This window comes from Esox lucius, chromosome 2, assembly GCF_011004845.1.
Source record: "Esox lucius isolate fEsoLuc1 chromosome 2, fEsoLuc1.pri, whole genome shotgun sequence".
In the NCBI taxonomy this organism is placed as follows: Eukaryota; Metazoa; Chordata; class Actinopteri; order Esociformes; family Esocidae; genus Esox; species Esox lucius.
The window spans coordinates 36,332,612-36,346,890 of NC_047570.1; the positions used below are offsets into that span (position 1 = coordinate 36,332,612).

Consider the following 14,279-nt stretch of genomic DNA (forward strand, 5'->3'; position numbering starts at 1 on the left):
AGGGTTACAGTTACAGAACAGGTACTGTAGCTCTGTCATCCTCTCACTCTCTCCCATCCTCTGACTCTCTCATCCTCTGACTCTCTCTCATCCTCTCACTCTGTCTGATATTCACCCTCCATGTCTTTCCCTGTCTCTCTCCCTGGTACCACTTCCTTTCTTCTCTTTGTCTGTATTTGCTGTATTTCATTACATCAAGGCAATTTTTGAGCATAAGTTAATTTGCTTAATGATTCAGAGTGATTTGGACTGTGATGATTCTCTCAGTCCCTTTCTCTCTCTCTTTTACCTCTCTGTTAATCTCTCTGTACTCCTTTCCCTCAGTAACTCCTCTCAATTCAATTTAAATGTCATGAGCTTTATTGGCATAATGCATTTTGTTAACATTGCCAAGTCAAGTGGAAAATAAGAAAAATATATTAAAAAAGATAAATATGTTAAGAGGTGTATAATCTGTGTGTATGTCTCTGTCTGTCCATTTGCCCTCCACCAGTCATCATTTGACCCATTTAGGGGAGGATGTGCCTGGACAGCTGGGTGGATCCTGTCTGCACACACACAAACACACACACACACACATCGGCTTGAGTCAGGAAGCCGGAGGAAGCTGTCAATCACAGATCAGTCAAGGACACTCAGTGGTGACCATGGCAACCACAGCTGCACTGCTCGAGATTCAAAGAAAGAGAGACAGACAGAAAGACAGAGAAACATACCGAGACAGAGAAAGAAGGACAGACAGAGACAGATAGAAGATGGCATAAATCAGAGCCTGTCTTTACTAGAACAGTATTGTAATGACGGGGCATTATTCATTTATATGGAAAAAAGTTATCATCCAGATGTCAGGAAAATATATATAATTTCACTGTAGGAGGAAGCACCCTGAGACCCTTAGACCCTGAGACCCTTAGACCATGAGACCCTTAGACCATGAGACCCTTAGACCCTGAGACTCTTAGACCCTTAGACCATGAGGCCCTTAGACCATGAGACCCTTAGACCATGAGACCCTGAGACTCTTAGACCCTGAGACTCTTAGACCCTTAGACCATGAGACCCTTAGACCATGAGACCCTTAGACCATGAGACCCTGAGACTCTTAGACCCTGAGACTCTTAGACCCTGAGACTCTTAGACCATGAGACCCTTAGACCATGAGACCCTTAGACCATGAGACCCTGAGACTCTTAGACCCTTAGACCATGAGGCCCTTAGGCCATGAGACCCTGAGACTCTTAGACCCTGAGACCATGAGACCCTTAGACCCTGAGACTCTTACTTACCTTGTTCTGACTATGAGTTCATCTGGATGTTTTGTCATGGCCATAAAGACTCTAACAGATACAAAGCACTAAAAATGTTTTGCAGTTAGAATCACGCTGTAGAAACTTAACCCATCAATTACAGATTATCTTAAATTATTAGTGTCGACCAAATGTAACATTGACGTGTCATATTGTACTAAGCAGGCAGTTCAAGGTGCTAACAAACTAGCGTGTCTCGCAGGGGTTTCCTGTTTCCTTTTTGAACCTGGTGTACTGTATACTTTTGGTTTGTATTGTGTCTGCTATGATCTATTGTTTTTCTCCTCTTTTACATTCACTTCTTGTTTTGTCATGTAGCTACTCTTAACCAGAGCCATTTAAAGTAGCTGTGTGGGTCAAGTACCTTGTTCAAGGGCGAATTGACAACAGTTTTTCAGTAGCAGAACAAGCGGTCCAACCACAAGTTTGTCTGGTGTGACACTCGATGTTTCCCTTGGTTGAGGGACAAGACAGGAGACAGGAGAGAGGAGCTGATGGGATTGTGCTCCCCTTGCACCCAGAGACAGGAGAGAGGAGCTGATGGGATTGTGCTCCCCTTGCACCCAGAGACAGGAGAGAGGAGCTGATGGGATTGTGCTCCCCTTGCACCCAGAGACAGGAGAGAGGAGCTGATGTATCGATATGTGTGTGTGTGTTCTCTACAGGTAAGAACTGGGACCTCAGCGCGGCCCTCAGTGACTACGAGGAGCTCAGGCAGGTCCACACTGCCAACCTGCCCGCTGTCTTCAACGAGGGCCATTACTACCGGCAGCCGGACCATGACACCCCCCAGCACCTCAGCAAGGTGGATCGGCCCAGCGTCCAGAGGCAGGAGGATAACACGCAAGGTGGGCCAAACCACCCGGAGAGACGGGGGGGGGGGCGTCATGTAGAACAGTTGAAAGCCCTGGAGCCGCCATTTTTGTTTGTTCACATTATGTTCTTACTTTCTCCACACCCCCACCTCACTCTTCTCGCTCTCCACCCTTTATCTCTTCTCGCTCTCCACCCTTTACCTCTCTTTTCTCTCTCTCCGCCCTCTCTCTCTCCGCCCTAACTCCCCCCCTCCAGAGAAGCGTCTGTCCAGAGGCATCTCCCATGCCAGCTCTGCCATTGTGTCGTTGGCACGGTCCCACGTGGCCAGCGAGTGTATCAGTGAGCAGTTTCCTCTGGAGATGCCCATCTACACGTTCCAGCTCCCGGATCTCAGCGTCTACAGCGAAGACTTCCGGACCTTCATCGAGAGGGACCTCATCGAGCAGTCCACCATGGTGGCCCTGGAACAGGCTGGTTGGTGCAACACACAAACACACACATACACACACACACACACACTGAAACAGATATCCACATGAACGCACACACACACAGAACCCACTTGCACGGGTTTTTACTGAAGTTTACTGCATCTGAAGTTCGGAATTCGTTTTTTGCCCTAACTACAACTAACAATTTCTTAGGCCCTGAAGCTTCTAAAACATGTTTTTTGGCCCAGAATCATTTCAAACTCCTTATTTGGTGTTGTCTGATATTTGAGCCACTCCCATGTTTCCTCCTGTAGTATCTGAGGCCACACCTCCAACGGAGCATGAGATTACAGGCTGTCGGCTCTGTGGGAGAGCAATATGGCCTCCATGATTAACAAACAGAACAGGATTTTTGGTCCTTCATAGAAAACTGGCTTTTATGGGACAATCTGAAATTGTTACATAAATCTTTAGACTTTTGACATACACTGAACAAAATTATAAACGCAACACTTTTGTTTTTGCCCCCATTTATCATGAGCTGAACTCAAAGATCTAAGACTTTCTCTATCTACACAAAAGGCCTATTTCTCTCAAATATTGTTCACAAATCTGTCTAAATCTGTGTTAGTGAGCACTACTCCTTTGCCGAGATAATCCATCCACCTCACAGGTGTGGCATATCAAGACGCTGATTAGACAGCATGATTATTGCATAGGTGTGCCTTAGGCTGGCCACAATAAAAGGCCACTCTAAAATGTGCAGTTTCACTGTATTGGGGGGGTCCGTAAACCAGTCAGTATCTGGTGTGACCTCCATTTGCCTCACGCAGTGCAATACACCTCCTTCGCATAGAGGCAATCAGGTTGTTGATTGTGGCCTGTGGAATGTTGGTCCACTCCTCTTCAATGGCTGTGCAAAGTTGCTGGATATTGTCAGGACCTGGAACACGCTGTCATATACGCCGATCCGGAGCATCCCAAACATGCTCAATGGGTGACATGTCCGGTGAGTATGAACTGGGATGTTTTCAACTTCCAGGAATTGTGTACAGATCCTTGCAACATGGGGCTGTGCATTATCATGCTGCGACATGAGGTGATGGTCGTGGATGAATGGCACAACAAGATGGGCCTCAGGATCTCATCACGGTATCTCTGTGCATTCAAAATGCCATCAATAAAATGCACCTGTGTTCGTTGTCCATAACACACGCCTGCCCATACCATAACCCCACCGCCACCATGGGCCACTCGATCCCAACGTTGACATCAGCAAACCGCTCACCAACATGACGCCTCGGTGAAAACCGGGATTCATCCGTGAAGAGAACACCTCTCCTAAGTGCCAGATGCCATCGAATGTGAGCATTTGCCCACTCAAGTCGGTTACGACGACGAACTGCAGTCAGGTCGAGACCCCGATGAGGACAACAAGCATGCAGATGAGCTTCCCTGAGACAGTTTCTGACAGTTTTTGTAGAAATTCTTTGTTCATGCAAACCAATTGTTGCAGCAGCTGTCCGGGTGGCTGGTCTCAGATGATCTTGGAGGTGAAGATGCTGGATGTGGAGGTCCTGGGCTGGTGTGGTTAAACTTGGTCTGCGGTTGTGAGTCCGGTTGGATGTACTGCCAACTTCTCTGAAACGCCTTTGGAGATGGCTTATGGTAGAGAAATTAACATTCAATTCACAGGCAACAGCTCTGGTGGACATTCCTGCAGTCAGCATGCCAATTGCACAGTCCCTCAAAACTTGCAACATCTGTGGCATTGTGCTGTGTGATGAAACTGCACATTTTAGAGTGGCCTTTTATTGTGGCCAGCCTAAAGCACACCTGTGCAATAATCATGCCATCATGCCACACCTGTGAGGTGGATGTATTATCTGTGTTAGTGAAGTGCTCACTAACACACATTTAGAAAGATTGGTGAACAATATTTGAGAGAAATAGGCCTTTTGTGTACAACGAGAAAGTCTTAGATCTTTGAGTTCAGCTCATGATAAATGGGGGCGGTTATAATTTTGTTCAGTGTAATTATACTTATATAACCATTGGTCCTTAAAGAGTATAAATTATAAAAGCCTCATTAGCTTAGTTTAACTGTTGTATCCGTTTACAACAAAAAAGATATGCTTGTTCTATTCCATTTTTTGTAAACGATGTACCTCAGTCTTTAAAAGACAGTTCATACTACATCACATAAGATACTACCAAGCCACTATTTCAGACTGTTGGCATGTTATTGATACACTGCATGTAGATTGAACCTTACTCGATTTCAGTATTAAATAAATCCACCATTTTATTACAATAGTATCAAAACATATTTTAGGAGGAGAGCTACTCTGAGAATTAATAGAATGGTACGTTCATTTTGTAATGTGAAGCTACAACGCTGGATGTTAGGGTGGAGTGATACCGACCTCTGACACAGAACAGCGCCCCCTGTCCTCTCCTCCTACTGTCACAATCTCTTCATGTCCCCCTGTCCTCTTCTTCAACTGTCAGGCCCTCTTCATGTCCCCCTGTTCTCTCCTCCCAACTGTCATGCCCTCTTCATGTCCCCCTGTTCTCTCCTTCAACTGTCATGCCCTCTTCATGTCCCCCTGTTCTCTCCTCCCAACTGTCATGCCCTCTTCATGTCCCCCTGTTCTCTCCTCCAACTGTCAGGACCTCTTCGTGTCCCCCTGTTCTCTCCTCCAACTGTCAGGCCCTCTTCGTGTCCCCCTGTTCTCTCCTCCCAACTGTCATGCCCTCTTCATGTACCCCTGCCTTCTCCTCCAGGTCGTCTGAACTGGTGGTCCACTTCTAGCTGTAAACGTCTCCTTCCTCTTGCCACTACTGGAGACGGCAACTGTCTTCTTCACGCTGCGTCTTTAGGTGAGTCTGTCCTGGCCTGCGTGGGAAGGGAGGGGGGGTTGGATAGATAGACAGAAGGGACAGATGGAAAGAAAGGGCAACATAGATGATAGAAAGATGCGGACAAGAAATTCCCATTTGCCAGGAATCAAGGAGTTCATGAACCCAGCAATATGGGGTGCTGAGGTGTTTGTGTGGAAAACTGTTGAGGAGACTCTAGGAGAGGGAGAGGGGCACGTGAATGTGCTTACGAGGCGCGGAGAAGGGAAGAAAAAACACTCAGCACATCTGGAATGCCCCTAGTCCTATCATGAATCATGTTGACAATGTACAGGCCTAGGGCTTCCATAATGAGGGCGTGTCTGTCTCTCCCTCCCTGGGCTTTATGCTCATCCATCTCTGTGTTGTAGGTATGTGGGGCTTCCATGACAGAGACCTTGTTCTGAGGAAGTCCCTGTATGCCATGATGAAGAGTGGAGCGGAGAGGGAGGCCCTGAAGAGGAGGTGGAGGTGGCAGCAGACCCAACAGAACAAAGAGGTACTGTACCGAATACTCTCCACACACACACACAAACATAGAAATACAGACACACACAGAGACACGGGACTTCCAGGAGTCCACCATTGTGTCTTCTGTAGTGTTTCCTCTACGTACCCATTTGACCGTGGATGTTTCATGATCTGAAAGTGAGCTGGAATCAACATAACAGCATCAGAAATGCAACAAGTGTTTATGTGGTAGAAGGTGTGAAAGTGTGTCTGTGCGTGGGCTGTTTATTTGCATTGTGTGTGTGTATGTGGGTGTGTGGGTGACCTGCTAATCTATTTCTGGCTTGAGCTCCACCCAGGGCAAAAACCTCAGCTGTTCCTACGCAATTAACACTTACTTTCCACAACTTAGTCACATCAAATAAATGTAAACTGCGAAACAGTCGTCACAACAAGGTCTGATGACATCAATTTGTCAGGAAATTTTAATTCCAATAGTATTACTACAATTGCCTCCACAAAAAGTATACCTTACAATAATAGTTATTATTATTTAGTAATTATTATTACACAAATGCTTTGTTGGTGGGGAAAGTGGTGAGATTTAGCTGAAAGGGCAGTCGGAGGGATTCAAACCCACACTGCAGCAGAACATATGCACTGGAGGCAGTCCTCTTCCTCGGGGCTCTATTCCTCTGGACAAACCTCCCAGAGGTCAAAGGTCAGGCCAGACACTCAAACCGCTTCCCCCCGATGCTACGCCTGCGCTGGAGGCGACCATGTCTCTCGGTTTCCTTCGCCGCTCGTCTGATGCGTGTTGTCCTCGTTGACGCCGACAGTCAAGGCCAGGGTGGGGTCCTTCTGCCCCCCCTCACCACCCGGGAACGTACAACTGCATGCTGTGGCATTAAAACTGAGGCCAAATGATTCCTGTGTCTTTCTGCAGCGACTGGTGCCATCTGCTCCCTCTGTGCCAGGAGGGACCAAACGTACATTCCGAACTACCCTGATCTCTGTGTAGTGAACTAGTTTACCCTGATCTCTGTGTAGTGAACTAGTTTACCCTGATCTCTGTGTAGTGAACTAGTTTACCCTGATCTCTGTGTAGTGTACTAGTTTACCCTGATCTCTGTGTAGTGTACTAGTTTACCCTGATCTCTGTGTAGTGAACTAGTTTACCCTGATCTCTGTGTAGTGTACTAGTTTACCCTGATCTCTGTGTAGTGAACTAGTTTACCCTGATCTCTGTGTAGTGAACTAGTTTACCCTGATCTCTGTGTAGTGAACTAGTTTACCCTGATCTCTGTGTAGTGTACTAGTTTACCCTGATCTCTGTGTAGTGAACTAGTTTACCCTGATCTCTGTGTAGTGTACTAGTTTACCCTGATCTCTGTGTAGTGAACTAGTTTACCCTGATCTCTGTGTAGTGTACTAGTTTACCCTGATCTCTGTGTAGTGAACTAGTTTACCCTGATCTCTGTGTAGTGAACTAGTTTACCCTGATCTCTGTGTAGTGAACTAGTTTACCCTGATCTCTGTGTAGTGTACTAGTTTACCCTGATCTCTGTGTAGTGAACTAGTTTACCCTGATCTCTGTGTAGTGTACTAGTTTACCCTGATCTCTGTGTAGTGTACTAGTTTACCCTGATCTCTGTGTAGTGTACTAGTTTACCCTGATCTCTGTGTAGTGAACTAGTTTACCCTGATCTCTGTGTAGTGTACTAGTTTACCCTGATCTCTGTGTAGTGAACTAGTTTACCCTGATCTCTGTGTAGTGTACTAGTTTACCCTGATCTCTGTGTAGTGAACTAGTTTACCCTGATCTCTGTGTAGTGAACTAGTTTACCCTGATCTCTGTGTAGTGAACTAGTTTACCCTGATCTCTGTGTAGTGAACTAGTTTACCCTGATCTCTGTGTAGTGTACTAGTTTACCCTGATCTCTGTGTAGTGAACTAGTTTACCCTGATCTCTGTGTAGTGTACTAGTTTACCCTGATCTCTGTGTAGTGAACTAGTTTACCCTGATCTCTGTGTAGTGAACTAGTTTACCCTGATCTCTGTGTAGTGAACTAGTTTACCCTGATCTCTGTGTAGTGTACTAGTTTACCCTGATCTCTGTGTAGTGAACTAGTTTACCCTGATCTCTGTGTAGTGTACTAGTTTACCCTGATCTCTGTGTAGTGTACTAGTTTACCCTGATCTCTGTGTAGTGTACTAGTTTACCCTGATCTCTGTGTAGTGTACTAGTTTACCCTGATCTCTGTGTAGTGTACTAGTTTACCCTGATCTCTGTGTAGTGTACTAGTTTACCCTGATCTCTGTGTAGTGAACTAGTTTACCCTGATCTCTGTGTAGTGTACTAGTTTACCCTGATCTCTGTGTAGTGTACTAGTTTACCCTGATCTCTGTGTAGTGTACTAGTTTACCCTGATCTCTGTGTAGTGTACTAGTTTACCCTGATCTCTGTGTAGTGTACTAGTTTACCCTGATCTCTGTGTAGTGTACTAGTTTAAACCAGGGCCCTATTTCCTATCTAGGGCACTTCTTTAGACCACAACCCAATGGGCTTTAGAGAGGCAGTGTCTTTGCTTTTAGCTTTTGTCAGCAATGTGTGTGTCCTTCGGTCCTCACTACAACAGTAAAATAATGAAAATCATGCAAATGAAAAAAATTATAGGAAAACCTGTGTGTGCGTGTGTGTTTGTGCATGTGTGTGTGTTTGTGCATGTGTACGAGTGTGTGTGTGTGTGTGTTTGAGTATGCGTGTACGTGCGTGTGTGTGTGCATGTGTGTGTGCGTGTTTGTGTGTATGTTTGTGCATGTGTGTGTGTGTGTGTGTGCGTGTGTTTGTGCACGTGTACGAGTGTGTGTGTGTTCCCCCGTGCTGACATGGGAGTAGGAACATATGTGTTTGACGAGCTCTGTAAAAACAGCCTCCAGCAGGCAAGTTAATGAAAATGTGATTAGGATTTGAACCCAGGTCATTTCAGGAAAACAGTGACTGGTCCTTCGTCTGTGACCTCTGAACTCTAGGAAGGGAAGGAAGGTAGGAAGGGAGTGAGGCTGGAAAGGTGAGGGAGGAAATGAGGGAGAACGGAAAAGTGAGGGACGGAGGGGTGTTCTACTTGGCCAGTAATTTATTTCTGTGACTTGATTGGATATATTACTCCCCATGAATTAATTAAATATACCACTCCCCCTGTGACTTGATTCAATATACCACTCCCCCGTGAATTTATTAAATATGCCACTCCCCCTCTGACTTAATTAATCATGCCACTCCCCCTGTGACTTGATTCTATATGTTTGTGTTGATCCATTTGAAATATTTATGCACTTATTACCTGTAGACCCTGGCACCTTATTACCTGTAGACCCTGGCACCTTATTCCCTATAGACCCTGGCACCTTATTCCTTATAGACCCTGGCATCTTATTCCCTATAGACCCTGGCACCTTATTCCCTATATACCCTGGCACCTTATTCCCTATAGACCCTGGCACCTTATACCTTATAGACCCTGGCACCTTATTCCCTATATACCCTGGCACCTTATTCCCTATAGACCCTGGCACCTTATACCTTATAGACCCTGGCACCTTATTCCCTATATACCCTGGCACCTTATTCCTTTTAGACTCTGGCACCTTATTCCTTATAGACCCTGGCACCTTATTCCCTATATACCCTGGCTCCTTATTCCCTATATACCCTGGCACCTTATTCTTTATAGACCCTGGCACCTTATTCCCAATATTCCCTGTAGACCCTTTCACCTTATTCCCTGTAGACCCTGGCACCTTATTCCCTGTAGACCCGGGCACCTTATTCCCTGTAGAACCGGGCACCTTATTCCCTGTAGACCCTGGCACCTTATTCCCTGCAGACCCTGGCACCTTATTCCCTGTAGAACCAGGCACCTTATTCCCTATAGACCCTGGCACCTTATTCCATGTAGACCCTGGCACCTAATTCATTATAGGCCCTGGCACCTTATCCCCTATAGGCCCCTTCAGACTGTAGGGGACAGGATGCCATTTTGGCGCTCCCTAAATAATAAGTTCTGTGTACATGTGTGAAAGGAGTCCCAGGACCGTGTCTGGAGCTGCAGGCTGAGCAGAGCTCTGATGTCAGCCCTGTCCCCGCCGCCCTTCACCCCCACTAGGCCTGGAGGTGGCAGCACAGCCCGTCAACACTTTCCAAACACCAGGCACACAACACCCCCGTTGGCAGCACACATATGTTTTCAGCCTGTGTGTGTGTGTGTGTGTGTCTCAGTCAGGGCTGGTGTACACGGAGGAGGAGTGGGAGAAGGAGTGGAACGAGCTGTTGAAGTTGGCCTCCAGTGAGCCGCGGATACACACCAGCAAGAACAACAACACCACTGGAGGGTGAGTAACACACACACACACACACACCAGCAAGAACAACACCCCTGGAGGGTGAGTGGAACACACACGAGCATGAACAACAGCAGCCCTTGGGGATTGGTAGACACACACACACACACACATACCAGCAAGAACAACACCACTGGAGGGTGAGTGGAACACACACGAGCAAGAACAACAGCAGCCCTTGGGGATTGGTAGAACACACACACACACCTAAAGGATTATTAGGAACACCTGTTCAATTTCTCATTAATGCAATTATCTAATCAATTATCTAATTATCTAATGAACATGGCAGTTGCTTCAATGCATTTAGGGGTGTGGTCCTGGTCAAGACAATCTCCTGAACTCCAAACTGAATGTCAGAATGGGAAAGAAAGGTGATTCATGCAATTTTGAGCGTGGCATGGTTGTTGGTGCCAGACGGGCCGGTCTGAGTATTTCACAATCACAATTTCTAGGGTTTACAAAGAATGGTGTGAAAAGGGAAAAACATCCAGTATGCTGCAGTCCTGTGGGTGAAAATGCCTTGTTGATGCTAGAGGTCAGAGGAGAATGGGCCGACTGATTCAAGCTGATAGAAGAGCAACTTTGACTGAAATAACCACTCATTACAACCGAGGTATGCAGCAAAGCATTTGTGAAGCCACAACACGCACAACCTTGAGGCGGATGGGCTACAACAGCAGAAGACCCCACCGGGTACCACTCATCTCCACTATAAATAGGAAAAAGAGGCTACAATTTGCACGAGCTCACCAAAATTGGACAGTTGAAGACTGGAAGAATATTGCCTGGTCTGATGAGTCTCGATTTCTGTTGAGACATTCAGATGGTAGAGTCAGAATTTGGCGTAAACAGAATGAGAACATGGATCCATCATGCCTTGTTACCACTGTGCAGGCTGGTGGTGGTGGTGTAATGGTGTGGGGGGATGTTTTCTTGGCACACTTTAGGCCCCTTGAGCATTGTTTCTGACCATGTCCATCCCTTTATGACCACCATGTACCCATCCTCTGATGGCTACTTCCAGCAGGATAATGCACCATGTCACAAAGCTCGGATAATTTCAAATTGGTTTCTTGAACATGACAATGAGTTCACTGTACTGAAATGGCCCCCACAGTCACCAGATCTCAACCCAATAGAGCATCTTTGGGATGTGGTGGAACGGGAGCTTCGTGCCCTGGATGTGCATCCCACAAATCTCCATCAACTACAAGATGCTATCCTATCAATATGGGCCAACATTTCTAAAGAATGCTTTCAGCACCTTGTTGAATCAATGCCACGTAGAATTAAGGCAGTTGTGAAGGCGAAAGGGGGTCAAACACAGTATTAGTATGGTGTTCCTAATAATCCTTTAGGTGAGTGTATACCAGCAAGAACAACAACACTGCTGGAGGTGGAGTAGAGCACAGGGAAGTATCACTGTTCCCATTTGTTCATTCAAACTACAACTCTTCTCTTAGATTCAAATCGCCGGTTTCTCTGGAACATTTCATATAACCTCATCTAACCTCGGCAACTCAGAACGCATCTGAACATTTCCACTACACCACATAGCCCTGCACTGACACGTCATCTCACACAAGTAGTCGAAATTCTGCGTGCGCCCAAATGGGATGACCTAGTGAATTACGATGTTTTCGAGTGACGTCTGTGTAAAGCCCTGATTATGGGGCCTGGAGGACAACACTGAACAGACCTGCTAGAGCGGAATTTGTAATCCTTGGCTTTACGTGGAAAGGCGGTGGTCTCTGAGTTTTAATATCCCAGGATTCACACACACACACACACGAGCACCCCAACCCTACTTCTCAAAGAACTTTCTGTTGTTTTTTTTTTTGCCTGCAAAGTTAAATAATGAACACAGACTCCTGAGCAGAGAGGCGGGGCTACAACTGGCTACGTGAATGAGCACTTTTCAGAATAGAAGACTCTAGCTAACTTTGTCTGCTCCCTCTAGGTAGCCTTTGCCCTACTTAGATATCGTGTCACATTTTATTGCCGGTGACCTGAGAGGCGGAGCGGGCGTTTTAATGTGCTGTGTGGGTGGTGTCTGCAGGGTGGATGAGTGTCGGAGCGGGCGTTTTAACGTGCTGTGTGGGTGGTGTCTGCAGGGTGGATGAGTGTCGGCGCGGGCATTTTAACGTGCTGTGTGGGTGGTGTCTGCAGGGTGGATGAGTGTCGGAGCGGGCATTTTAACGTGCTGTGTGGGTGGTGCCTGCAGGGTGGATGAGTGTCGGCGCGGGCATTTTAACGTGCTGTGTGGGTGGTGCCTGCAGGGTGGATGAGTGTCGGCGCGGGCATTTTAACGTGCTGTGTGGGTGGTGTCTGCAGGGTGGATGAGTGTCGGAGCGGGCGTTTTAACGTGCTGTGTGGGTGGTGTCTGCAGGGCGGATGAGTGTCGGCGCGGGCATTTTAACGTGCTGTGTGGGTGGTGTCTGCAGGGTGGATGAGTGTCGGAGCGGGCGTTTTAACGTGCTGTGTGGGTGGTGTCTGCAGGGCGGATGAGTGTCGGAGCGGGCATTTTAACGTGCTGTGTGGGTGTTGTCTGCAGGGCGGATGAGTGTCGGAGCGGGCATTTTAACGTGCTGTGTGGGTGGTGTCTGCAGGGCGGATGAGTGTCGGAGCGGGCGTTTTAACGTGCTGTGTGGGTGGTGTCTGCAGGGCGGATGAGTGTCGGAGCGGGCGTTTTAACGTGCTGTGTGGGTGGTGTCTGCAGGGCGGACGACTTGGAGGACCCGGTGTATGAGAGCCTGGAGGAGTTCCACGTTTTTGTCCTGGCTCACGTGCTGCGCAGACCCATCGTGGTGGTGGCCGACACCGTGCTCAGAGACTCTGGAGGGGAGGGTGTGTACACACACACACACACACACACACATATACACACACACACACACACACATACACACATACACACACACACACACTACTGTGCTACCGTGCAGTGATGGTTGAATCCCTGCTCAGACGGAGATGGGAATTTATTTAAATTGATGTACATAGCGGGGGTGCAGTCGGACGCATAATCACTCGCCAAGAAAAATGTATTACCACTTTTTTTACAACTGCAAAAGTAATTACAAGTTTGCAGATCTTTTTCACGAGTTTGCTAAGCTTTTTTATGCCTACAATAACATGTTGTTTTACCTTTATAATAAACACACACTGTATTGTTTTCCAAATGGTGAAGAATAAAGAGGTGTTGACAGCCTTGTGACTTTGAATTGAACGCCCATGCCCCCTGCTTTAATCCTCCCCAGCGTTTGCCCCCATCCCGTTTGGAGGTCTGTACCTGCCGCTGGAGGTGCCCCCAAACCGATGCCACTGCTCCCCGCTGGTCCTGGCTTACGACCAGGCTCACTTCTCCGCCCTGGTTTCTATGGAGCAGAAGGAGCAACACCAGGAGCAAGGTATGAGACTGAGGATGTCCGAAAATGTATCCCGTTAGCTTTTGAGGTAACTGGTTAGGTCCGAAAATGTACTCTGTGGTTTTAACCATGATTTTAGTCCAGAAATGTGTGTCCACAACGGAGAACAATGGTGTTCTAACATGGACGACCACATCTAAACCCTGGTCTCCAATAACAGAAAGGACCTTCAGCAGATGCAGGCCATGTGGGATTCATTTTAGGAAATCACAACAGGAAAACGCATCCTAATTCCAATACTAATTTAAGTGTAGTCTGATTGGTTGGCCGAGTTTTTTTTTACCAGAGAAATCATGTTGAACGAGGAGACAACCAGTCTGTTAGGAGTGTACAGTCTTGTAGTGTGTAGGACTTGTTTTTGTTAGTTTAAGTAAATTCCGGACTAGTTTGTTGGTAGATTTACTCAATTCGCATCTTGGCAGTCTTTTTTGCCATGTTGTGCTCTAAGAAACTATTGGTGTTGCACGTAGCTATTTTAGCAAACATATAATAATATATGTGGCAAGTGAGCAATATTAAAAAAAATTGGCCTCAGATCTGCT

The 14,279-nt window shown here is 46.8% G+C and overlaps 1 protein-coding gene across 1 annotated transcript in view; it reads left to right on the top strand.

Annotated features, from left to right (window-relative positions):
- The window catches only part of otud7a (OTU deubiquitinase 7A), a 42,196-nt gene that overhangs the window by 8,076 nt on the left and 19,841 nt on the right, over window positions 1-14,279 (top strand). The window contains exons 3-9 of the mRNA XM_034296267.1: window positions 1,973-2,155; window positions 2,379-2,597; window positions 5,342-5,437; window positions 5,827-5,954; window positions 10,206-10,297; window positions 13,029-13,156; window positions 13,570-13,719. Coding sequence (XP_034152158.1) covers window positions 1,973-2,155; window positions 2,379-2,597; window positions 5,342-5,437; window positions 5,827-5,954; window positions 10,206-10,297; window positions 13,029-13,156; window positions 13,570-13,719 — 996 coding nt within the window. The remainder of the gene's footprint in view (window positions 1-1,972; window positions 2,156-2,378; window positions 2,598-5,341; window positions 5,438-5,826; window positions 5,955-10,205; window positions 10,298-13,028; window positions 13,157-13,569; window positions 13,720-14,279) is intronic.